Genomic DNA, 26,587 nt, shown 5'->3' on the forward strand with positions numbered 1-26,587 from the left:
GTTCTAGGTTGCTTCTCTCTTTGGTTAGTTTCCATCCGTTGCTTCTTGTTCTGTCGGTGGCTTCCTTCCTTTTGCGGCTTCCAAGGAAATTGGTCAATAAGCTAAAATAAGAAGCGAGGTGGGCCAAGTTCCCTGTTTTGAAGTTGTTGGCAAATACGGCGGGGTCTGGGCTAATAAAAAAAATAAAACAAATTCTCCCCAAGGCAGGACCAGATTTAAGTTCTGCCGGGTGGAAAAGGCAATTTTGGGGCTGCTTTGGGGGGGGGGGAGGGGAGGGCTTTGTGAAAATCACCTGGAAGGACAGACGGAGGGTGAGTTGTGGGGGGGGGTACCATCTGCGCCCTCCTCTTATTTATTTATTTTATTTATTTATTTTTATTCCATTTATATCCCGCCCTTCTCCGAAGACTCAGCAGTAGCCTTCATTCTATGTATATGCCTGCTTATTAGGGCTTTCACACGCACCCCAAGCGGCATTATTACAAAGTCAGCTTAATTGCCCCCAACAATCTGGGTCCTCTTGCTAATTGCTTGTCGGCTCGGGGCCGTTGTAACTCTGAATGGTCACTAAATGAATCGTGTACAATAATAGATAATTGCTGTGCTGGAGCAGATACCACGAAGAGAACTTGCCTATCTAAATAATAATAATAATAATAATAATAATAATAATAATAATAATAATAATAATAATAATAATAATAATAATAATAATACCCATTGTCATCGGGCACTGGGAATGATGTCCAAAAACTTTGCAAAATACATCGAGAAGTTGCAGCTTCCTGCCATAACTCCAGCAAAGCTACAAAAAAACTGCGCTACTCGGAAGATCTTACATTTTAAGGAGATACCTGGTTGATCCCTAGGATGCTGGCAGCAACCTGTCTCGACCATTAGTGCCAGTCAATTTGAATCTCCAGTTGACTGAGTTTCATGTTTTATGAATAAAAGTTCTATAATAATAAAGTTGGAAGGGATCTTGGAGGTCATCTAGTCCAACCCCCTGCTCAGGCAGGAAACCCCATTTCAGACAAACTGAATGGTTAAAAAGACTCGATAGGTAGACAAAAATGCCAAATCCAGTCTGAACGTCTGGCTGACTGTACAGTGATCAATAATAAAGTTGGAAGGGAGCTTGGAGGACGTCTAGTCCAACCCCCTGCTCAGGCAGGAAACCCCTATACCATTTCAGACAAACTGAGTGGTTAAAAGAACAGACCACAAATTTTGTGTTGTTGTTGTTGGTTTTTTTATTTTTTTGCTTTCCTCAGAGCCTAACCAGCCTCTGCCACCTGGAACACCTGTTGCTGGTCACACACCTGAATCTCTGCGACAACCTGCTCTCCGCCTTGCCCCCCACACTGGCCATGATGCGCTGCCTGGAGGTAAGGCCGCCCCCTCCCCTCCCCTTCTTTTAAAGCTCGGCTTCTCTCACCTGATGGCCCCACCTAACAGAGCCCTGGACCCATCAGCCACTGCCTCAGGGCTCAGCACAGGGGATCCTCGAATTAAAAACCATTCATTTAGGGAACGTTCACAGTTACGACAGCAATGGGGCTGGGGGTAGGGAATGACTTGACCGGTCCTCACAGTTACGACCGTCGTAGCTTCCCCACGTTAACGTGATCGAAAATTCAGGCCACGGGCACGGATTTACGACAGTGGCAGCCTCCCGGGGTCACCTGATCGCCATTTGCGACCCTCCCAAGCCGGCTTCCAAACAAGCAAAGTCAATTGGGGAAGCCGGATTCGTTTAACGACCACACGATTCACTTAACAACGTGGGGGGGGAGTCATCAATTTGGGCACGACTCATTGAACAACCCCCCCCTTGGTTAGCAGTGGAGATTCTAGTCCCCGTGGCGGTCCTAAGGTGAGGACTACCTGTGAGCCGTAAAGGTAAGTCCTCAACTTACAAGCACTGAGCCCCAAAATTTTGGTCGTTAAGCAAGTCATGTCTTAAGAGATTTTTTGTTCTGGCTTTACAACCTGGCTTGTCGCCTTTGTTAAGTGAATCCCTGCAGTTGTTCTGTTAGTGAATCCGGCTACCCCCATTGACTTCGCTGGTCAGAAGGTCGCAAAAGGGGATACCGTGAGCCCGGCACATTGGAACCGTCCTAAGTACACGCCAGTTTCCGAGCCTCTTAGTTTGGATCCCACGATCACCGGGATGGCAAGTGTGAAAACCGGTGGCAAATCACTTTTTCCAGCGAACCATCCTAACCGGGAACGGTCGCTAAACGAACTGTTGTAAGCCGAGGACCGCCTGGGTCTCTGACTCTCTGCTTTCTCCCCCCCACCCACCCACCCCAGGTGATGGAGGCCGACGGGAACCAGATCGAGAGCCTGGAAGGGCTGCCCCCTCTGCCTTCTCTGGAGGAGCTGTCTCTCCGCAACAACCGTATCCTGGCGGGCGGGCCAAGGCCGGTCCTGAGCGGGGCGGGAGAAATTGACGGGCGGTGGGTTGGGGTATGTCTGAGCAAAGCCCTCCTTGACTCGTTTTGTGTCCGTCAGGCATCCAGCGAGCCTCGGCCCTCCGGAGTCTGGCCGCCTTCCCCGCCTTGGCTCAGCTCAACCTGGAGGGAAACCCCCTGTGCGAAACCCCCGGCGTCCGGTCGGAGCTGGCCAGGCTGCTGCCCAACGTGACCACCATCGTCCTCGCCTGATTCCCCCCCCCCCCCCCGTGGCCGGGTGGAGGGCAGAGAGCAGCGCCGGAGACCCTTAATTTATTGGAAATTAAAAGTATCCCAAAGGCTTTGTGCTGTGAGTTTTATTTTATTTTATTGTTTTTATTTTATTTTTATTTTCTTTTATTATTTTCTTTTAGTTTAGTTTTACTTTTATTTTATTTATTTTCTTTTATTCTTTTATATTTTCTTTTATTATTCTTTTATTTTCTTTTATATTCTATTTTATTATTTATTATTTTTTTATATTTTCTTTTATTATTTTTAGTTTTTTATTTTCTTTTATTCTTTTATATTTTATTTTATTATTTTATTTATTTTCTTTTATCTATTTTATTATTTATTATTTATTTTTTTATATTTTCTTTTATTATTTTTAGTTTTTTATTTTCTTTTATTATTTTTATTTTCTTTTATTTATTATTTATTATTTTCTTTTCTTTTTATTTTATTTATTTTCTTTTCTTTTATATTTTATTTTATTATTTTATTTATTTTCGTTTATATTCTATTTTATTATTTTTCTTTTATTTTCTTTTATATTTTCTTTTATTATTTTTAGTTTTTTATTTTCTTTTATTATTTTTATTTTCTTTTATTTATTATTTTTATTTTTATTTTATTTTCTTTTTCTTTTCTTTCTTTTCTTTTATTCTTTTATATTTTCTTTTCTTTTATTTGTTTGTATCCCGTCTTATTTTTTTAATATTTTATTAATGCAACGGATAATTCCAGAACACTTTTCTCCTCCTATGTTCCTCAGAACAACAACAACAACCCTGTGAAGTGGGCTGGGTTGAAAGAGATGGACTGGACCAAAGTCACCCAGCCGGCTTTCGTGGTTAAGGTGGAACTCACCACCTCCTTGTGATTGGCCCAAAGCCATCCAGTTGGCTTTCATGCATAAGGCGGGACTAGAACTCACCGCCTCCTGGTGATTGGCCCAAAGCCATCCAGTTGGCTTTCGTGCATAAGGCGGGACTAGAACTCACCGCCTCCTGGTGATTGGCCCAAAGCCATCCAGTTGGCTTTCGTGCCTAAAGTGGGACTAGAACTCACCGTCTTTAAAGCACTTGACAACTGACTCATATTTATGACGGTCGCAGTGTCCTACGGTCACGTGATCCCCTTTTGTGACCTGACAAGCAAAACCAATGGGGAAGCTAGATTCACTTAACAACCCTGTTCCTAAAAACGCCTGCAGAGACCCACTTAACAATGGTGGCAAGAAACGTCTTAAGGTGAGGCAAAATCCACTTAACCAGCATCTCGCTTAGGAACAGAAATGTTGGGCCTCAATTGTGCTCGTAAGTCGCGGACGCCCCTTACGCTGATCCAGGCGCGGATTCAGCTATAGCCCATCATCCACAAAGGAGATTTTTTTCCCAATGTTCACAGCACAAGATTTGCCATTCATAAACTGGTGGATTAAAGCAGCATTCTTCCCAGCTGGCACTCTTTCAATTTTGGGGGGCCGAATCCGAACACCCCGAGTTTCCACCCTTGGCAGTCAGTCTAACGGGGAATATGAGGAGCTGCCTTCCTATTGCATCCATCGCAAATGGGATAATGGTACAATGAAAATATATTTCTTAGCTTGCTTTACAGGTAGTCCTCGGTTTTTTTTAAAATTTTATTAAATTTATTAAATATTTACAGACACATACACACTAAGTATATACATTTCAAATTAAGAAAGAAAAGGAAAAGGACAAACAAACATTTAACAAACATGCATGTAAACTAACTGGGGATTAAAATCCCCTGTGCAGTTATACATAATTACATCCCGGTAAATCTTAAATCTTATTTAACGTTGTCTATTTCGACTATTAAATATTATCATAAAGATTACTATGAAGTGTCATATTAACTATTCTAGGTTTGTTCTATTTTTTAACCAGTCATACCATCGTTCCCAGTTGGTGTAATACATAGATTCTTGTTTCTGTTTTAACATATAGGTTAGTTTATCCATTTCAGCACAATTCAGAATCTTATTAATTAACATTTGGTCCGTTGGAATATTTATATCCTTCCACTGTTGAGCGAAGGTTATTCTCGCTGCTGTTGTAACATGTACAAAGAGATACCAATCTTGTCTATTAATTAGTTTTGGCTTTATACCAAGTAGGTAAGAGTCTGGAAGCAGAGGGATGGTAGTCCTCGATTTTTGACTAACCCCTTAGCGATGCTTCAAACGTACGACAGGCCTTCCCAGGGGTACCTACAACCCACTTCCCCACCGCAGTTACATGGCTGCATTTTGACAAACTGCGTACATGTGACTTCACTTTACCGTATTTTGGCTGAAAACCAATCCTGCCTTCCAGTTTTCTGAAAAACCAGACCGTCGTGAAACAATTGCTTTGCTTAACGCCTGCGGCGTTCACTTGACGACCGTGGGGCTTGCTTCACAGCTGCCGAAAGGTCATAAAATCAGATCGGTCCTGGGGAATCCGCTCTACGACCGTCGCAACGGAAATCCGTAAAGAGCAGGCTCCGTTCAAGGTGTAAGTACCTGTACGTACCTCTCTGTAAATACGCTTAGTGATATTTTTTTTCCCCTGACATCTAAAACGTGAATTGTTATGGATTATTAACGGGCCTCTTTGTGGTGCGCGCATGTACACACACGCATAGGTACAAAGGAATCGGTTCGTCTTGCAAAGCGCGAGGTTAATTTTGGGAAAGCATGTGTGGGCCTGCGAGGAAAAAATGTGAGCGCCTCGATCCCACTGCACAATTAATAGCCAGAAGTCACGCAACCGCCAGCTTCTTTAAGCTAGCTTTTATTTTTCCTTTTTCTTCTTGCAAATCAGGGGTGTCCGACGTTGGCAACTTTTAAGACTGAGGGAGTGAAAAGTCTTAAAAGTTGCCAAGGTTGAACATGCCTGTTCTAAATATCCATTTCCTAGCTGCAAGCCTAGCCTGCGACATGCCATTGCACACACACACACCCAAGCCATGCACGCGAAGCATTAATGCCACTTTACAAGGCCTCCGTAAGGCCACCCTTGGAATATGGCATCCAGTTTTGGTCGTTGTTGTTAGCTGCGAAGTCGTGTCCGACTCATCGCGACCCTATGGACAACGTTCCTCCAGGCCTTCCTGTCCTCTACCATCTTCTGGAGTCCATTGAAGCTCACGCCTCCTGCTTCAGTGACTCCATCCAGCCACCTCATTCTCTGTCGTCCCCTTCTTCTCTTGCCCTCAACCTTTCCCAGCATTAGGCTCTTCTCCAGTGAGTCCTTCCTTCTCATTAGGTGGCCAAAGGAATTGAGTTTTAGCTTCAGGATCTGGCCTTCTAAAGAGCAGTCAGGGTGGATCTCCTCTAGGACTGACCGGTTTGATGGCCTCGCAGTCCAAGGGACTCGCAGGAGTCTTCTCCAGCACCACAGTTCAAAGGCCTCCATTCTTTGGCGCTCGGCCTTTCTTACGGTCCAACTTTCACTGCCATACATTGCAACTGGGAAGACTGTAGCCTTGACTATACGCACTTTTGTCGGCAGGGTGATGTCTCTGCTTTTTAGTGTGCTGTCTAGATTTGCCTACCCAGGAGCAAGCATGTTTTAATTTCTTGGCTGCAGTCCCCATCTGCGGTGATCTTGGAGCCCAGGGAAATAAAATCTGTCACTACCTCCATTTCTTCCCCATCTATTTGCCAGGAATTGAGAGGGCCAGATGCCATGATCTTGGTTTTCTTAATGTTAGGTTTCAACCCAACTTTTGCACTCTCCTTCTTCACTCGCAACGAGAGGCTCTTTAGTTCCTCTTCACTTTCTGCCATTAGAGTGGTATCATCTGCATATCTTAGGTTGTTGATGTTTCTTCCGGCAATCTTAACTCCAACTTTTGATTCCTCTTAACCCTGCCTTTCTCATGTGGTCACCACGATGTAAAAAAAGATGTTGAGAGTCTGGAAAGAGTGAAGAGAAGAGCAAGAAGGATGATCAGGGGACTGGAGGCTAAAACATATAAGGAACGGTTGCTGGAATTGGGGATGTCTAGTTTTAATGAAGAGAAGGACGAGGGGTGACAGGATAACGGTGTTCCAGTATCTCAGGGGCTAACCCAAAGAAGAAGGAGTCAAGTTATTCTCCAAAGGACTAGAAGGCAGGACAAGAAGCAACGGATGGAAACTAATCAAGGAGAGAAGCACCCTGGAACTAAGGAGAAATTTCCTGACAGCGAGAACAATTAACCAGTGGAACAACTTGCCACCAGAAGTGGTGAACGCTCCATCACTGGAGGTTTTGAAGAAGAGAGTGGACCGCCATGTGTCTGAAATGGTCTAGGGGTTTCCTGCTGGAGCAGGGGGGTTGGACTAGATGACCTCCAAAGCCCCTTCCAACTCAGTTGTTCTATTATTTTGCATCCAAATGCCCCCCTCACACACACACACACACACACTTCAGAAAATCTGCTTTGAGCACCCATTAGTGTTCGTTTCTCCTCCAAACCGCCTCCTCAGAGCAGAAACCCTGTTGTTGTTTTTTATTGCCTTGCTTCATTTCTGGGTGGAAGTCGTGATTCAGAGGTTTCCATGCGCTGGGGCTCACGGCCCCGTCTTTCGCCACATCTCCTGCGCACAAGGGTGTGTTGTGTGTGTGCGCGCGAGGAAGCCATTGCACAGCATCCTGGGTTGTGTCAGAAGCAGGCAGCAACTTTCTTACTGACGCAAGCTGTCCGTTTATCCCTCTTATCAAAAGCGCCTGGATTTCAAGGCCGACATGCCGATGACCTCACAGGCCGAATTGTCTCCTTTGAGAGGGATCTGGAAGGACGGCGATGGGCCTGCTCTTCAGAGGCAGTCCTCAACGTACGACCAATTCAACCCCAAACCTCCGTTGCTAAGCGAGACAGCCGTTAAGCGAATCCTGCTCCTTCTTAACCTCCTTTCTTGCCGCTGTGGCGAAGTCAACTGCTGCCGTTGCTAAGTTAATCTCACCGTGGCGGAAGGTCGCAAAAGGGGACCTGGCGACGACGCTGCGACCGTCATAAATACGAACCCCTTGCCAAGCGTCAGAAAGCGTCATTTTACCTACAGCCCTCAGCTGAGACGTTTGTTTACCGACGATTCAAGGTCGCAACAGCGTTGGGGGGGAAAAAAAGGGATTTATGACTTTTTTTTTCCCCGCTTGGGACCATTGCAGCATCCCCAGGGTCAGGGTCAGGTGATCAAAATTCAGACAGCCAATGGGGAAGCCGGATTCACTTAACAACCGCAATGCTTTCAGAGGCTTGGCAACTGGTTGACGTCTACGACGGTCGCAGCGTCCCGGGTGTGTGTGTCACGTGATCCCCCTTTTGCGAGCTTCGGACGAGCAAAGTCAAGAACGCCGTTCCTAACTTAACAACTGCCGGGGATTCACTGAGCAGCAGTGGCAAGAGAGGCCGTAAAACGGGACAAATGTCTCGCTTCACGAATGTCTCGCTTAGCCACGGAAATTCGAGGCTCGAGGACCTGCCCCTATTATGATTTATTCAGCCCGTCCCGGTGAAAATAGGGTTCCTCTCATTGAAAGACACTCACTTGACCTTCCCTTTTTTTAAGAGTTAAGACATCAAAGGAAAATTAAGTGGATTGGGCAGGACCAAAGCATTCTCCCCTTGGCCTAGGAAATCCGGTTCAGTTAAAATTACACATCTTTCATATTTGCGCCCCACCATTCCACGTATGTTCTATATTTATATGAGCTCTGACGAAAGTAGGGATGTGTAAATTTAGCATGCTAAGGGGAGACCGTTGCTTGGACTTCACTAAGAGACAAACCAGGTCCAAAATTAGCTCTCTCTCTCTCTCTCTCTCTCTCTCTCTCTCTCTCTCTCTCTCTCTCTCTCTCACACACACACACACACACACACACACACACATCCTCCCTCCCTGTCTCCCTCCCTCTCTTCCCCTCTCTCTCTGCCTCTGTCTCTCTCTCTTCCTCCCTCTCCTTCTCTCCCTCTCCCTCTTTCTCTCACTCCCTCCCTGTTACTCTCCCTCTCTTCCTCTCTCTCCCTCCCTCTTCCTTCCTCTTTCCCTCCCTCCCTCTCCCCCCTCTCCCTCTTGCTCTCCCTCCCTCTCCCTGTCTTCCTCCCTCCCTCTCTCTCCCTCTCTCCCTTGCTCTCCCTCTCCCTCCCTCTGTCTCCCTCCCACTCTCCCTCCCACTCTCCCTCCCCCTCTCCCTCCCTCTCTCTCTCCCTTTCCCTCCCTCCCTGTCTCTCTCCCTCTCTCCCTCTCCCTCCCTCTCTCTCTCTCCCTCTCTCTCCCTCTCCCTCCCTCTCTCCCGCTCTCTCACTCTCTCCCTTGCTCTTCCTCTCCCTCCATGTCTCCCTCCCCCTCTCCCTCCCTCTCTCCCTCTCCCTCCCTCCCTGTCTCTCTCTCCCTCCCTGTCTCCCTCTCACTCTCTCCCTTGCTCTCCCTCTCTCCCTCCCTCTCTCTCCCTTGCTCTCCCTCCCTCTCTCTCTCTCCCTCTCCCTCTCCCTCCCTCCGTGTCTCCCTCCCTCTCTCCCTCCCCCTTTCCCTCTCTCTCTCTCCCTCTCCCTCCCTCCCTGTCTCTCTCCCTCCCTCCCTCTCCCTCCCTCTCTCCCTCTCACTCTCTCCCTTGCTCTCCCTCTCTCCCTCCCTCTCCCTCTCCCTCCTTCCCTGTCTCCCTCCCTCCCTCTCCCTCCCTCCCTCCCTCTCTCTCTCGCTCTCCCCCTCCCCTTCTCTATCTCTCTCATCAGAAGACAAATTACAGATATGTCTTAAAACAGAGTTATATCCTGACATGGAAACCAATCTTGCAATTGAGGAAACTTCCAGGAACAGAACAAAAAAGCTTTCGACATAGCGATCTAACAGCCATTTGGTAAACTATTAATATTATTTAAAAGAGAGAAAAATAAATAAAACAGACAAAAAAATACCCCTGTGTTAGTTAGCCAATGTCAACAATAAAAGGGGTCCTCCACTTATGACCACAATGACTCCCCAACCATTTGTTGTTATGTGAGGCATTTCTTAAGCGAGGTTTGCCCCGTGTGACGACTTTTCTCCCCACCGTTGTTAAAAGTGAATCCCTGCAATTGATAAGCTAGTCACCTGGTCGTTAAGTGAATTCCCCCGTGGACCCTGCTGATCGGAAGGTCGTAAAAGGGGGATCGCATGACACACAACCCCCAGGGGACACTGCGACCGTCATAAGTATGATCCAGTCGCCAATCGTCGGAAAGTATCACGGTCGCTAAGCGAATCTGGCTTCCCCATTGACAGTCTGAATTTGGATCACCTGACTCTGGGGACGCTGTAACGGTCGTAAGTGTGAAGACTAGTCCCTAAGTCCCTTTTTTTTTCCCAGTCAGGTTGTAATCCCCAACGGTCACTAACCGAGCTGTGGTTAAGTCAAGGACGAGCTTCGTTAGCGTCGTTGAAAAGAGGGGAAAACGAGCCCAATTCAAATACCCAAAAAAAAAGTCTTTTTGCTAGTTAGCCCGTTTCAGCAAGACTACAAAGTCCATGTTGCCGGCAGTCCGAAGTCCATGTTGTGTGGACTTCGGCACCCATCTGTAGGGGGAGACAGGTTTCATAGGCGGAAGTGACAATTATTCCGCCGCTCAGACCTCGTTTCCTGTGGCTGATCTTTATTTGACTTCCGGGATGAATCAGACAAGGGGGTCAGGATCCGTCTGCAGAGTTCACTTTTCGTCCTTGCAGGGAAGGTGGTCCTCGCTTCTTTACGTGTAGGTGGTCCTCGCTTTACGACCGTAACCCAGCCTTTACTTTCAGTTGAAAGGCGTCACGATTGTTCAGCGGCTTGCCAGGGGGCCACATCTGATTTTATGAGCTTTTTTTTTTTTTGCAACGGTCGCTAAGTGTATAAAACAAATGCCACGGTTTGTGGACACCGTGGACACCGTGGTTTTTGAGTGGACACCCCTTGTTTGTTACGGGTGTCCTTTGCCAGACACCGGAAGTCAACCCTGGTTTCTTGCAAACAAAAGTGTTGTTTAAATCAGCGTTTCCCTGGCCACGGAGGGCCGCAAATGGTCATAAATGGGAGCCCCAAAAAACGCAGTCGCTCAAATCCAGGTCCTAAGACCTCTTTTGGGGGAGGGTCTGCCATACCCACAAACGGTCGTAACATTGAGGACTATCTGGGATTCTTTTCAAACCGATCCGAGGCTTGACTCCCTCCTTGACGGCAGAAAAATTTGTAGGACCTGTTGGTGAGAAGAAGAAAAAAAAGGATTAAATTAAAGGAGAAATTAAGTTAAATCAAAAATTCTGTCCTAAAAATTACAGAAGCTTTTTCACGCCAGTCTCATATCCTAACGAAAAGGGATGCTGTTGGGATTCACGCCTTATGCTTAAGCTATGATGGGTTAGAGGTAGGCAACCTTGGCTCTTTCATGACTTGTGGACTTCAACTCCCAGAATTCCTGAGCCAGCCTGGCTCAGCGTCGAAACCTCTCCTTTTCCCCTCAGGAATTCTGGGAGTTGAAGTCCACGAGTCATAAAGCAGCCTAGGCCTAGGCCAGGGGTAGGCAACCTTGGCTCTTTTGTGACTCGTGGACTTCAACTCCCAGAATTCCTGAGCCAGCATAGCTCAGCTTGGAAACCTCTTCTTTTCCCCTCAGCATTGCTGGCTCAGGAATTCTGGGAGTTGAAGTCCACCAGTCACAAAAGAGCCAAGATTGCGTACCCCTGGGTTAGACAAACCACAATGGCTTCTATTTTGCACATCACAGACCCTATGATACCATTTCCGAAAAAAAGGTGTAAGTCTCGCGGCTGGCTAAGTCCTACAAACCCGAGGATGCTTACCTGCCTCTTTCACACGATGTGAAGTCATGTCACGTGGGAAGGAGGTTGGGAGGCTGGGCCAAGAGAAGATGCGAAGCAATGGGTCGGATAAGAGTCAGCCGAGCCCACAAGGGCACCATGGATGGACAGAAACCCTCCCTAGTGTCTCCGGCTGTATAAAAGATGGTGGGAAAAATTCTACTTTCAAACTTACAGGATGCTGTCCAGGCGGCCTTACAATCCTGTCAAATTCACTCTTCTGCTTGTGAACCCTTATCCCATGAGACACTCCACCGTGAAGCCACATGGGTTATGTTACACAATCGACACTAACCAGCACTGATGATGTTCCCTAGTTGGGTCATGAAATGTGTGCAAGAAAGCCACCTAGCTCAGAGAGTATCAAGGACCCCACAGTCCTCCTCATCCTCCTCTTCCTCCTCCTCTCCTCCTCCCTTCTAGCACTGATAATGTTCCCTAGTTGGGCCATGAAACGTCTGCAAGAAAACCACCAAGGTCAGAGAGCACCAGGGACCCCACAGTCCTCCTCCTCCTCCTCCTCCGCAAACCCTAATTCCTCGTAGCCCTGATGACGTTACCTACCGTACTTTGGAAAATGAACCGTCTACAAGAAAACAACCCAGCTCAGAGAGCGATCCTGATCTACCGATATTCTCTTTTATTGGTATAACCGACAGCGTGTGACTCTCCCCAGCTCGATCTCCAGTTCTCTCTAACCGGAGATAAGACAGAAATTTTAATTTAATTTAATTTAATTATGGGACTTATATGCCGCCCTATCTCCCGAAGGACACAGGGCGGCTAACAACAATAAAAACAACAATAAAAACAATGAATACAAATATTAAAAGGAATTAAATTTAACAAAGCCCCGCTAAAACCAGTAAAAATTAAAAACATAATTAAAACCCCCAACGTCAGTCCAGGTCAGCCAGTTGGAAAAGGTATGTCTTTAGGTCTGGGGCCGTCCGAAGTTCTCGGGGGAGCTGATTCCAAAGGGCAGGCACCCCGACAGAGAAGGCCTTCCCCCTGGGGGTCGCCAGCCGACATTGTCTGGCCGACGGCACCCTGAGGAGACCCTCTCTGTGTGAGCGCACTGGGCGATGGGAAGTCGTTCCTGGCAGCAGACGGTCCTGCAAATATCCCGGACCTAAGCCATGTAGGGCTTTATAAGTAAGAACCAGCGCCTATCTAGATTTTCTTTAACATAACATGCAAGGAAAAAGCCCTCCTAATGGGGGGCTTTGAAAGAAAGCGGACAGCCATCTGTCCCGGATGCTTTTAAGTGGATTTTGCCGGGGGGGGTTGGACTAGATGTCCTTCGGGTGTCCCTTCCCGCTCGACAATTCGGCGATCCTGACTCCAACGTGGCTCCGTCCTACTTGCTTTTCCCAGGCCCGGCTAGGCCTGGCCTGCTTCCCAACTGGCTCTCCTGCCTTAGCAGCTCGTCTAGCTGGATCCGTAACTCCCCAGCTTGCAAAGGTGTGGCGAGGTGATCCCTCGGGCGTATGTTGCAGCAGATCCCAAAAAAAAAAAGAATAAAAGCTGGCTTCCTCTCCAATCCCGCCTCCACCCCTGCCTCCTCATGTGCCTCGCGCATCGTCCGGCTCTCTCAACGAAGTCGGCGAGGCCAACTCAGCCGTGCCCAACCCCGGGAATACTCCAGAATCACCTTCTCTGCAATATCTTTGCAAATTTAATCAGTGGAACCACCTGCCACCAGAAGTTGTGAATGCTGCTCCAACACTGGAGGTTGTTTTTTTTTTAAAAAAAACAAATTTTATTGGTTTTTCAATTAAAATCTACATATTTAGAAAGCATCATGGGGAATCAGAAATTCAGTAACAGAGTTTTCAGTACATAATTCAGGTTACGTTATCAAAACGTCCTTCTCAACTTCCCTTAACATTTCATACCACCAGTTTAAACTAATAAATTTCTAGAAATAGCATGGCCAGTTAAAAAAATTGTCAATTCAATTTCATTGAGATATATCTATGTCCCGTTATTAAATTTTACCTAATTTTGATTTTAATTATATTATTCAAATTTAGCCTTTAACATCCCAAATAATATTCACAACCCAACACTGGAGGTTTTTAAGAAGAGACCGACCAGCCATTTGTCTGAAATGGTCTAGGGTTTCCTGCCTGAGCAGGGGGTTGGGCTAGATGACCTCCAAGATCCATTAGGAGTCTGTTATTATTAAATTTAAGGATATTTTTTTTTAACAAAAAGGGTACCCCGGCAGAAAAATCTTGACAGGCACGGACATGACAATAGATAGTCCTTGACTTACGCCCAATCATTTAGTGACCGTTTGGCGTTTCAACGGCACTGGAAAAAGAGCGAATTATGGCCGTGTTTCACACTTGCGACCGTCGCAGCATTCCCCCTGATCACGTGATCAACATTCGGGAGCTAGGCAGCTGGTTCGTATTTATGACGGTTGCAGTGGGCCGTGCGATCCCCTCTTGCGACCTTCTGACCAGCAAAGTCAATGGGGGAAGCCTGATTCACTTAACGACGGTGTCACTAACCGAACAACCGCAGGGGCTGACTGAACAATTGGGGCAAGAAAGCTCGCAAAATGGGGCGAAACTCGCTTCGCAGCTGTTTTGCTTAGCAATGGAAGTTTTGGGTTCAACTGTGGTCGTAAAGTGAGGCCTTCTTTCTGAGGAGCTGCACCTGTTGGTTTTCAGCCTGCCCCAGGCCTTTCCAAGCAGAGTGACTGCGCCCGGTGGGTGGGGGGGGAAAGAACAACACAGTTTGGCCACATTTTGAAGGAAGATGGTTTGTGTTTGCCCTGTCTTCCAGGCATTAAACCAGGGTTTAATCTGACATACTTTGGCTGCAGGGCTGGTGTTCAGGTGCAGGACAAAGTCACGGGGGCTCCTGAGCAAGTGCAGAGTATTTGTCTTCAAAAGGAGATTGGCTGATTGCAAACAGAGCCTTGGTGAACACACAAAGATGTACAGTGCAACTGGCACTTATGCCCAATTTACCCACAGCACCTTTGCGTAGGCTGCACAGTTATTTTGTCCCTGGCATGCTTTTTAGAGCTCACATCTCGCATTGTGACCACGCTCGTTACATGTGGGCTGAGCTAAAGAAGAGTGCCTCTGAGTGCGTACGAAGTATGGGGTCTTTTATACTGAGCATTAACAACGAGGCTGGCTGGGGCATTCTGGGAGTTAAAGTCTACCCCTCTTAAATGTTGTTGAGTGGACATATGCCATACAAGCACTTAATATAATATTATTATTAATAATAATAATAATAATAATAATAATAATAATAATAATAATAATGGCTGAAGAAGAAAAAATGGCTTTGGAAGAATATCTGAAGGACAATGATGAAGATGCACTGAAATTAGTATATCAGGAAGGCTTACTGACTACTGGAGAGACCAAACTGGCCTACAAGAAAGACCAAATGAGGAACAGAATAGAGGCATTGGGAAGACAAAGCACTACATGGCCAGTACATTAAAAAATAACTGGGAAAGCAGATAATAACAAGAGCTGGCAATGGCTAAGAGCAGGAAAGTTGAAGAAAGAGACGGAGGGACTAATTCTGGCTGCACAAGACCAAGCCTTAAGGACAAACACATACAAAGTCAAAATTGAGAAGACGGCCACAGACGGTAAGTGCCGCCTCTGCAAAGAAGCTGAAGAAACAGTGGACCACCCGGTGAGCTGCTGCAAGAAGATCGCACAGACTGACTACAAGCAGCGTCACGACAAAGTAGCAACAACGGTGCATTGGAAGATCTGCAAGACATATCATTTGCCTGTAAGCAAGAACTGGTGGGATCATAAAATAGAGAAAGTCATAGAAAATGATGAAGTTAAACTGCTCTGGGACTTCGGAATTCAAACAGACAAGCACCTGCAACATAACACCCCGGACTTAACAATTGTCGATAAGACAGACAAAAAAGTCTGGATAGTGGACGTGGCAGTGCCTGGAGGCAGCAGAATAGACGAGAAAGAACTGGAGAAGATAACAAAATACAAAGACCTACAAATAGAAATAGAAACACTGTGGCAAAGGCAAGCTAGGGTGGTACCAATAGTCATAAGCGCTTTGGGTGCCATCCCAAAACAACTGGAGCACCACTTGGACACCATCATCGGCATTGACAAATTCGTCGTTAGTCAATTGCAAAAGGCGGCCTTACTAGGAACTGCTTCCATCCTGTGACGAGATCTGAAATACCATCCACATCTGCCTATCCCAGGTCCTTGGCAAGGACTCGACAGGTAGACAGAAATGCCAAATCCAGTGTGAACATCTGGCTGACTGTGCGATGATCCTTCTTTCCTTCCCTCCCTCCCTCCCAGCCCTCTGATTGGATGGATCTCAGTATGCTAAGTGCCAATCTCCTGGGGCATTTGAGGTGCTTGGCAGGCCTTGAAAATCTGGAAAGTGCCAGGATGAGAAAGAATCTCCTTGAAAAGTTATACAAAGATACGCCCCAAAATCAGGGCAGAGGGGTTGAATTGCCGCAGGAGAGGGAAGGGATGGATTACAGCTCCCATCAGCGGCAGGCTGAGGATGGGAGTTGTAGTCCAACGCCTTGAGGGGGAAAAAGTTGACTTTTGTCCTAGCAGACAGAGGGGGGTGCCCCGATTTCTCAGAGATAGCAGTATCCAGACTGGGGGAAAAAAAGAATACGTTTCTAAAAGTAGACAAGATTTCTGCAAATATGGGCCATGTGAGGAAAATACTAAACTAAAATAATGAAGTAAAATAATAGAATAATAGCATAATAAAATAAAATAATAATAAAATAATAAAATAAAATAATAAAGTCATATATATATATATATCTTATTTGTGTCATGGCCTGGCTAGAATTCCCCTGCTATTTTCAATTCTTTCCCGACTTCAGATAAGAGGGGAAAAAGTCCCTCCAGGCCTAATTTTTATTTTGCTTTTCCTTCCATGGTTCAGCTGACCCAGCAATCCTTGGGGGGGGGGGGAAGGGGTTTCCTTATAACAAAAGTGAAAGTGGGGAATTTTGCTCCCAGGCCTCCCAAAGGGTTTTTTCCAGCTGGAGGAAGAAACCTACGTCAGGCCATTATCAGTCCTCTGCCTGATTAGAGCCTCCACATTCCAAGGAAGTCTACCCCATTCTTCAGAGGACCTTGAACACCCTCAGGTGGAGAGGGATTCTATCTTGCAGGCCTCTCTAGGAAGCCACGGAACAGTTTCATTCAGGAGGGGAAAGTTTTTAAAAGTATTTAAAACTTTTGAAAAGCTTCAAAAACTCATAAAAGTTTCGAAAGCTTTGAAAGCTTCCGAAACTCTTAAAAATTTCAAAAGCTTTGAAAGCTTCTGAAACTTTGATTCCGTTCTTTTAAAGGCTTCTTACAAGTTTTTTCAGAGCTTTCGAACTTTTTTCAAAGTTTTCAAACTTTTTTCAAAGTTTTTCAAAAGTTTTCAAAGCTTTAAAAAAGTTTTCAAAGCTTTAAAAAAAAAGCTTTCAAAGCTTTAAAAAAGTTTTTTTTAAAAAAAAAAGTTTTAAAAAAGTTTTCCAAGTTTTAAAAAAGTTTTTTTTCCCGTTTTTAAAAAAGTTTTCAAAGCTTTAAAAAAAAAAGCTTTCAAAGCTTTAAAAAAGTTATAAAAAAGAGTTTTAAAAAAGTTTTCCAAGTTTTAAAAAAAAGTTGGGAAAGAAGTTGGAAAAGAAGTTGGAAAAGTTGGGAAAGAAGTTGGAAAAAGTTGGGAAAAAAACTTTTATTGCCCCCACCCCGCCCCTCCCAGGCTAGGGCTAGGCCAAAAAAAAAAAAAAAAGTCCCGATTCGTGGATTACGGGGGGGGGGGGGAATGGGTGATTATTTTTATTCTTCTTCATCGAGACCCCCTCCCCATTCTAGAAATACGGGGCGGTGGGGAGAGGGGGCGAGGTGAAATACGTGGGAATAAAAACACCAGTCATTTTAGATTTAGATTTTAGATTTTATTAGATTGAGATCCCGCCCTTTCCCCCCCCCCCCGAAGGACTCAGGGCGGTTTACAGGGCACTTTAAAATCACATCGAGATAAAATACAAAGTTAAAAGAGAATTAAAAGATTAAATTATCCCTGAAAATAAAACCCCAGTTAAAATTCTCAGCCTGGGTCAGAGAGCTCCAAGAGCCAAGTCATTTTGCCCAAGGACAGCTTGACCCCTTACACCCACGCCCCCTTTCCCACCATCCTCCCCCCCACCCCCCACCCAGACCCAGACCCACTTCTCCTGCCTCCCAGGCCAGAGAGGTCCTCCTAGCCCCCAGCTGACCCTCTGACTCAACTTCCCAGCCGCTCCCCTGTCCTTGCCCCCACCCCACCCCAAAGCTGGGAAGTTCCAGGCTTGGGGAGGGGCCGGCAGCCTCGGCCCTCCCCTCCCCGGATGCTTCTCATCTTTCTGAGACCAGCCGGCTCCACCCCAGGCTTTTGACAGGAGTTGCGCATCCTTCTCCGGCTCCAGAGCGCGCCGGAGGGCGAAGCCAGCCGGATCGGAGCTTCAGCCGCCGAGTGCCAGGTGAGTCGGGGGGGGGGCGGAGTGAGTGGGCTGGAGGGCGCCCAGAGACCCGGGCAGATGAAAGGGGGGTGTGGGGGGGTGTCTCTCCCTGCTGCTCTGCCAGTTTCGGAAAGGGGGAACGCGGAGGGGGCGTCCTACATAGGCAGCTGGGACAGAAACGGGAGCATCGTTGGTGGGGAGATCGGAGACGGGAAGGAGAGGGTAGGTAGGTAGGTAGGTAGGTAGGTAGGTAGGTAGGTAGGTAGGTAGGAAGGGGGTAAGGAAAGAGGGAAGGGAGAAAAGAGAAGGGAGGCAGGCAGGCAGGCGATGGAAAAGGAAGGAAGGAAGGAAGGAAGGAAGGAAGGAAGGAAGGAAGGAAGGAAGGAAGGAAGGAAGGAAGGAAGGAAGGAAGGAAGGAAGGAAGGAGGGAGGGAGGGAGGGAGATGGAAAAGGAGGGAGGGAAGGGAAGGAAAGGGGGAGAAAGGAAGAAGGCAGATGGAAAAGGAGGGAGGGAAGGAAGGAAGGAAGGAAGGAAGGAAGGAAGGAAGGAAGGAAGGAAGAGGGAGAAAGAGAGAAAAGAGGGAGAAAGGAAGGGGGTGGATGGAAAAGGAGGAGGGAGGGAAGGAAGGAAAAAGGTGGAAAGGAAAGGAAGGAGAATGGAAGGAAGGTAGGAAGGAAGGAAGGAAGGAAGAAAAGAGGAAGAAAGGAAGGGGGTAAATGGAAAAGGAAGGAAGGAAGGAAGGAAGGAAGGAAGGAAGGAAGGAAGGAAGGAAGGAGGGAGGGAGGGAGGGAGGGAGGTAGATGGAAAAGGAGGGAGGGAAGGGAAGGAAAGGGGGAGAAAGGAAGGAAGGCAGATGGAAAAGGAGAGAGGGAGGGAAGGAAGGAAGGAAGGAAGGAAGGAAGGAAGGAAGGAAGGAAGGAAGGAAGGAAGAGGGAGAAAGAGAGGAAAGAGGGAGAAAGGAAGGGGGTGGATGGAAAAGGAGGAGGGAGGGAAGGAAGGAAAAAAGGTGGAAAGGAAAGGAAGGAAGGAAGGAAGGAAGGTAGGAAGGAAGGAAGGAAGGAAGGAAGGAAGGAAGGAAGGAAGGAAGGAAGGAAGGAAACGAAAGAAAAGAGGAAGAAAGGAAGGGGGTAAATGGAAAAGAAGGAGGGAGAGAAGTAAGAAAAAAGGTGGAAAGGAAAGGAAGGAAGAATGAAAGAAAAGGAAAGTAGATGGAAAAGGAAGGAAGGAAGGAAGGAAGGAAGGAAGGAAGGAAGGAAGGAAGGAAGGAAGGAAGGAAGGAAGGAAGGAAGGAAGGAAAAGGCAGTCAGTCAGGCCCTGGAGTACGGAGGGAACCTTTTAGCTGCCAGGTGTCTCCAGATGTGCGCACAGGTACCCGGGGCCCTCTAGAGACGGCAATAGATGCCGGGCAGGTGTGGGGAGTGAAAAAGAACTTGGGAAGTTGGTGCGAAGAACTTTGCGGTGGAAAGGAGAACACACACACACACGCACACACACACACCCGCCGCCCAGCGAATGGGACGGAGGCAGCGAGAAGGAGCAGAGATATGGGGGGGGGCGCAGAACCCCAAAAGGGGGTTCCTTTAATCCCAGGACAGGGCAGGAAATTAGGAGCCGAGCAGCTGTTGGAAGAAACGCGCGTCGGCCGGCGGGACTCCCGCACGTGGGAATCCAGCGCTGTGCCACAGCGCACGCGAACTGCGGGGGGGCGGGTGGAGGGGGCGGGACTACAGAGCCCATCACCGGGAAGATGGGAGCGGTAGTGCGGATGGCTTGGATCCCTGAGGCTGGAAGGAGAGTCGCCAGACTTGCAAAAGGGGATCCCGCCTCCTTCTGGTCGTCGGGACGGGACTTTGCGGTGGGGGGGTGGGGGGTTTCCGAAGTACCGGCTGGGCTCGAATCGCGGGGGGGGGGAACCCGAATCGCAACAGCCCTGCGAGGTAGGCCGGGCTCTTCCAGAATCCGTGGAGCAAGCCGGGGCTTGAAAACACGGGTGGGGGCGCAGCTTTAGCCAGAAATCTGTCTGGCGTTTGGTTGCCTGGAAGAAAAAAATCGCGGCGAGCTAATGGTGCGTAAATCTTAAAAGACGCTCGGGTGGAATGAACCGGACAGGCGCTGAACTCGAACCCCGAGCTCTCTCGGGGACAAATCCGTGGGCTTTCCCGGTTCGCGCGAGACCCAGCCTGCTGAGCTACCCACGAATTGTGACTTACTCAAGTTAGCAGATCGTGAATGGGCGGGTTTGTGGGTGAGCACCTGGTGCAGGTCGCTAAAGAGTTGTGGGTCAAAGAACAAGGATTGGAAATTGGGGTGGGGGGTTTGTCTTGCACGCCTTTTTGGGGGTCCAGAGCGCATTTCATAAACCTAGATTGTCAAGCCCAACGGGGCTTTAGAATAGAAGAACAGAGTTGAGAGGGACCGTGGAGGTCATCTAGTCCAGCGTTTCCCAACCTTAGGAACTTGAAGATGCGTGGACTTCAACTCCCAGAATTCCCCAGCCAGCATAGCTGGCTGGGGAATTCTGGGAGTTGAAGTCCACGCATCTTCAAGTTCCTAAGGTTGGAAAACGCTGATCTAGTCCAACCCCCTGTTCAGCATACCGAATAACAGAGTGGGAAGGGACACTGGAGGTCTTCTAGTCCAACCCCCTGTTCAGCATACAGAATAACAGAGTGGGAAGGGACCTTGGAGGTCATCTAGTCCAACCCCCTGTTCAGCATACAGAATAACAGAGTGGGAAGGGACCTTGGAGGTCTTCTAGTCCAACCCCCTGTTCATCATACAGAATAACAGAGTGGGAAGGGACCTTGGAGGTCTTCTAGTCCAACCCCCTGTTCAGAATACAGAATAACAGAGTGGGAAAGGGACCTTGGAGGTCATCTAGTCCAACCCCCTGTTCAGCATACAGAATAACAGAGTGGGAAGGGACATCGGAGGTCATCTAGTCCAACCCACTGTTCAGCATACAGAATAACAGAGTGGGAAGGGACATCGGAGGTCTTCTAGTCCAACCCCCTGTTCAGCATACAGAATAACAGAGTGGGAAAGGGACCTTGGAGGTCATCTAGTCCAACCCCCTGTTCATCATACAGAATAACAGAGTGGGAAGGGACCTTGGAGGTCTTCTAGTCCAACCCCCTGTTCAGCATACAGAATAACAGAGTTGGAAGGGAAACTGGAGGTCATCTAGTCCAACCCCCTGTTCAGCATACAGAATAACAGAGTGGGAAGGGACCTTGGAGGTCTTCTAGCCCAACCCCCTGCTTAGGCAGGAAACCCAAGACCATTTCAGAGAAACGGTGGTCCAATCTCTTCTTGCGCAACCAAATTGGGTGTATGTTGCAGGAGGAGAGAGGTGTGTTGGCCTGTAATGGGCAACTTTAAAGAATGGGTGGATTACCACGTCCACTTTGCCCCAGCCAGCAAGGGAGTTGTAGTTCCCCCACACCGCACCCCATCTTAAAGCTGGGAGTTTTGGGAATTGAAGTCCACCCATCTTAAAGTTGCCCAGGTCTGTGGAAACACAGGTCTGTGGTGACACATACACACACACACACACCCCAAAAACCCAGGAATTTCCTTTTGCAGGAAAGTTTGTGACACTTAATAACATGGGTTTGTCAGTAAAGGGGTTTCCAAGTTCTCCGTGTTGTGTGAATGAAGCTACCAGCTTTTTGCCTTAATTTCATTGCGCGTTTTTGGGCAAAGCAGGGGGGGGAGGCACTGCCCGTTTTGAAGATTTAGATTTAGTAAATGGAGAAATATTGTCCTTCACCCCATCCTGTCCTCATACTTATTTTCGGAGCGCGGAACACAAATTCAGCTTTTAATTTTTGGAAAATTAATTCTGCTTCAAAGTTGGAGGAACTCTGGGCCCTGTGATAGCAAGACCCATCCGTCTGTTGGGCACGCTTTAATCAATCAATCAGCTGGAAGGGACCTTGGAGGTCTTCTAGTCCAGCCCCCCTGCACAAGCAGGAGACCCCATACCATTTCAGACAGGTGCCTGTCCGGCCTCTTCTTAAAAACCTCCAGTGATGGAGCGCCCGCAACGTCTGTGCAAACTGGTGAATTGGTTCAATCTGGAGGGTTGGATTGGATGACCTCAATGCCCCACAAGATGACCTTTGTAGGAGTCTGGTGACTTGTAAGGGGGGATTCAGCAGGCAGGGTGATCTTGTACAGACTAGGATCGATGATGGCTTCAGAGCATCAAAGCCCCCAAGGGATCTTCTGTGCTCTGACCCAGGATAAAGAGATTTTCAGGTGTGAGTCAGGTTTGAGACCAATTCGCACCAGGGGAAGAAAAAAAAAAGCCAAATAAAGTGCAAATTTTTTTGCACAGAGACTGGATGGTTTTCTTTCTCTCTTACTCTTCAAATTTGGCAGCACCAAAATGGTTGTTTTGTTTTGTTTTTTTGAGTCGAAAGGGAAGTCTTGCTGACAACCTTGGCCGATCCTCATTTAGCGACCATTGACAGTCACAAGAGGGGGGGGGAATGAAAAAGAAAAGTTGCAGCCAGTCCTCGCATTTACGACCTTTGCAGGTCTGCAACACAGTGGAAAGCTGAAGGAAGATCACCAGCACAGGTTCACTTAGGGACCATTTGGTTTTATAACCAAGTGGGGTGGTCACTAATAAAGGACTGCCTGTAAAATGGGCACTTTTTTTAATCGTGGCTAAAAATGTCTAAACAGGTTACTCCCGGACTTAGAATCTTAATTCATTAGTCTACAGATATTGGAGGGGAAACCTGTCAATTTTAAGGGCCCAGAGGGAGGCAACCCTTGTAGTGTGTGTGTGTGTGTGTGTGTGTGTGTGTGTGTGTGTGTGTTTTGTAGGCTTGAAGAGTTTTAAATTGATTTTTCACTTTGCCATTGGGTTCACAATCTGTCAAATTTGTGGTGAATCCAAACTTTTGTCTAGGGCAGAGGTGGGGAACGATGGCCCCTTTGATGACTTGTGGACTTCGACTCCCAGAATTCCTCAGCCAGCATGAGGGAACTATGACCCTTTGGTGACGTGTGGACTTCAATTCCCAGAATTCCTCAGCCAGCGTGAGGGAACTATGGCCCTTTAATGACTTCTAGACTTCAACTCCCAGAATTCCTCAGCCAGCGTGAGGAAACTATGACCCTTTCATGACTTGTGGACTTCAACTCCCAGAATTCCTCAGCCAGCATGAGGGAACTATGACCCTTTGGTGACGTGTGGACTTCAATTCCCAGAATTCCTCAGCCAGCGTGAGGGAACTATGGCCCTTTAATGACTTCTAGACTTCAACTCCCAGAATTCCTCAGCCAGCGTGAGGAAACTATGACCCTTTCATGACTTGGGGACTTCAACTCCCAGACTTCCTCAGCCAGCGTGAGGGAACTATGACCCTTTGGTGACGTGTGGACTTCAACTCCCAGAATTCCTCAGCCAGGCACGCTGGCTCAGGAATTCTGGGAGTTGAAGTCCACAAGTCATAAAAAGGGGGCATCATTCCCCACCTCTGGTCTAGGACATCGGCTTCCAGAAATATCACTCCAAAAAGAAATGTACTTTGCCTGTGCTCAGAGGAAGTCTTCCCTTCCTTCTTGCAACGGCCTGCATTTGAAAACAGAGAGCTGGGCATGAAATCCTTCTTGCATTGCAAAGTACTGAGAGGATCACTTGATATGCTCAGATCTTTCTTCCTTTCTCAAAGGTGCCCAGACTGTATTTCCCAAAGTGCTAAAAGAAAAGAGCCTTGCTTAACCGTGATTTGCTGAGTAAACCACAATTGGTAGTGTACTGCTCAGGCAAAGCCACCCATCCTGGTTTGCAAGCCACAAATTTAAACAAGAGGGAAGGAAGGAAGGAAGGAAGGAAGGAAGGAAGGAAGGAAGGAAGGAGAAAGGAAGAAAGAAAGAAAGAAAGAAAGAAAGAAAGAAAGAAAGAAAGAAAGAAAGAAAGAAAGAAAGAAAGAAAGAAAGAAAGAAAGAAAAGGGAGGGGAGGGGAGGGGAGGGGAGGAAAGGGGAGGGAGGAAGGAAGGAAGGAAGGAGAAGGGAAGGAGGGAGGAAGGAAGGGAGAGAGGAAGGAAGGAAGGAAGGAAGGAAGGAAAGAAAGAAAGAAAGAAAGAAAGAAAGAAAGAAAGAAAGAAAGAAAGAAAGAAAGAAAGAAAAGGGGAGGGGAGGGGAGGGGAGGAAAGGGGAGGGAGGAAGGAAGGAAGGAAGGAGAAGGGAGGGAGGGAGGAAGGAAGGGAGAGAGGAAGGAAGGAAGGAAGGAAGGAAGGAAGGAAAGAAAGAAAGAAAGAAAGAAAGAAAGAAAGAAAGAAAGAAAGAAAGAAAGAAAGAAAGAAAGAAAGAAAGAAAGAAAAGGGGAGGGGAGGGGAGGGGAGGAAAGGGGAGGGAGGAAGGAAGGAAGGAAGGAGAAGGGAGGGAGGGAGGAAGGAAGGGAGAGAGGAAGGAAGGAAGGAAGGAAGGAAGGAAGGAAGGAAAGAAAGAAAGAAAGAAAGAAAGAAAGAAAGAAAGAAAGAAAGAAAGAAAGAAAGAAAGAAAGAGAAAGAAATTGTATTTATTTAACCTGTAGAGCAACCCATGTCTCTGGATTCAAGGAAGTACTGAGCTGGCCAACACATTCACTACATTAAAAAGATTTAAAAAAATACCATCTGAATAAACTGAGCAATTGGAGAACTATAGAGTGTGGCATTTCCTAGATCAGCTCGATCATGGCTAATGGGGTGGACTGCTCCTGATCACAGTGCCAGCCACCCAGGAGGGACCCTTCTGTGGAGACTCCATTCCGGCACCCCAAAAGCAAATTGACGTTCCCCCCCCCTTAAGTTATTTTTAAATTCAATTTCTTCCCCCCCCCCCACACACACACACAGACACTACAAACCCAAAACCCCACCCCGGTGACACTTTAAAATTCAGCAACAACCCATATTGTTGATTTTTCTCTGTGTGAGAGCGGTGCGGCTTAGCTTCCCAAGGAGACACCCTGGGGAACCTGTTTGCTGATAGCTGCTGTACTCCTCAAACAAGTCTCTTGGGATGAAGAGTTCGAGACCGGCAGCTTTTTCCGCCTGCCTGGTTAAAAAAAAAAAAAGGCTTCCCCAGTTGGATTCCTGCCTGCCCTGTCGCCTTGTAAAGGCCTGGGGTCTTGCAAGGAGGTGGGGAAAATGGAAACGGACACAGAAGCTTGTAGCTTCATTACGTTAATGCCATTAATGCCTGGCTGGGGAATTCTGGGGCGTTGAAGTCCACCACGCTTCAAGTTGCCAAGGTTGCAGACTACCGATGGGATCCCGGGTGAAATTGTCTCTCTTTCTCCTTCCGATTTATATTATTTTTCTATTAATAGGAAAACTTTATTTTCCTCTAAATTTTGTTTTCTTAGGGCCTGCGCTTTTTTTTTTTTTGCATACTTTGAAAGGAAAGGTCCTCCACTGGCAGACCTCCAAGGTCCCTTCCAGCCCTACGACTCTATGATCAACGCTACCTGTTTTATATATCTTAGGGCAGGGGGGTCTTCCAACTTGGCCCTTTGATGACTTGTGGACTTCAACTCCCAGAATTCCTCAGCCAGGCACGCCGGCTGAGGAATTCTGGGAGTTGAAGTCCACAAGTCATCAAAGGGCCAAGTTGGAAGACCCCTGCTTGTGGACTTCAGCTTCCAGAATTCCTCAGCCAGGTACGCCGGCTGAGGAATTCTGGGAGTTGAAGTCCACCAGTCATCAAAGGGCCATGTTTCAAGACCCCTGTTTTAGGGCGAGGCTCCGCCCTAAGCATGGCTAGCTGGGGCATTCTGGGAGTTGAAGTCCAGCCAACTTTGAGTTGCTTGAGGTTGGAATGCATGCACGGTTCAACCAGCAACTGTCTTACACACACACACACACACACACACACACACACACACACACACACTAACTGTCAGGCTGGCTACACATCTGGGCACTGCCCTCAATGGAACCTGTCCCCATGGGTGGGGACAAGGGCCAGGGTGGGGCAGAATGGCAGATGAGCTTCCCAAACATTCCTTCTCTTTTCCCCCCACCCCCTCCACTCCGCCCCAGGCAAGATTTCATCTTCCTGTCTCAGCTCATTTCCAACCATCCATCAGGCACACAAAAAATTCCCATGCATTTAGCTGAGAAAGCTTGCGAGACTGCAGAAAGCAACGGTGCCTCTGAGCATCTGCAGAGTGGAACACACAGACACAGACACACACACACACACACAGAGAGACACATACATACACACAGAGAGACTCCCAAAGCAAGGAGAAAGCTCCCCTTGTCTTGTTAGAAAGACATGTAAAAAAGACATTTTAATGTGTGCCGTTGTGCCCACAGCGAAAAAAACAATGACCATAAAAATAAAATAATAAATAAATAAAATAAAGCAGGGAGTCTTCAAACCTGGCCCTTTGATGACTTGTGGACTTCAACTCCCAGAATTCCTCAGCCAGCGTGCCTGCCTGAGGACTTCTGGGAGTTGAAGTCCACAAGTCATCAAAGGGCCAAGTTTGAAGACCCCTGCTTGTGGACTTCAACTCCCAGAATTCCTCAGGCAGGCACGCCGGCTGAGGAATTCTGGGAGTTGAAGTCCACAA

General features: G+C 47.4%; 2 protein-coding genes across 5 annotated transcripts in view; both read left to right on the plus strand.

The window, feature by feature from the left end:
* RABGGTA (Rab geranylgeranyltransferase subunit alpha) overlaps positions 1 to 2,976 on the plus strand; it is a 28,006-nt gene extending 25,030 nt beyond the window's left edge. For all 4 annotated transcript variants that reach the window (XM_083376257.1, XM_083376260.1, XM_083376258.1 and 1 more), the window contains exons 15-17: positions 1,275 to 1,388; positions 2,317 to 2,404; positions 2,518 to 2,976. In XM_083376257.1, coding sequence (XP_083232383.1) covers positions 1,275 to 1,388; positions 2,317 to 2,404; positions 2,518 to 2,669 — 354 coding nt within the window. In that variant the 3' untranslated portion in view covers positions 2,670 to 2,976. The remainder of the gene's footprint in view (positions 1 to 1,274; positions 1,389 to 2,316; positions 2,405 to 2,517) is intronic.
* A 4,447-nt stretch (positions 2,977 to 7,423) lies between these two features.
* TGM1 (transglutaminase 1) overlaps positions 7,424 to 26,587 on the plus strand; it is a gene marked incomplete at its 5' end in the record, with an annotated part of 51,794 nt that continues 32,630 nt past the window's right edge. Inside the window, 3 exons of the mRNA XM_083378750.1 lie at positions 7,424 to 7,512; positions 17,916 to 18,022; positions 18,126 to 18,223. Coding sequence (XP_083234876.1) covers positions 7,424 to 7,512; positions 17,916 to 18,022; positions 18,126 to 18,223 — 294 coding nt within the window. The remainder of the gene's footprint in view (positions 7,513 to 17,915; positions 18,023 to 18,125; positions 18,224 to 26,587) is intronic.

The sequence above is a fragment of the Vipera ursinii genome, assembly GCF_947247035.1.
Source record: "Vipera ursinii genome assembly, chromosome: Z".
Lineage (NCBI taxonomy): Eukaryota > Metazoa > Chordata > Lepidosauria > Squamata > Viperidae > Vipera > Vipera ursinii.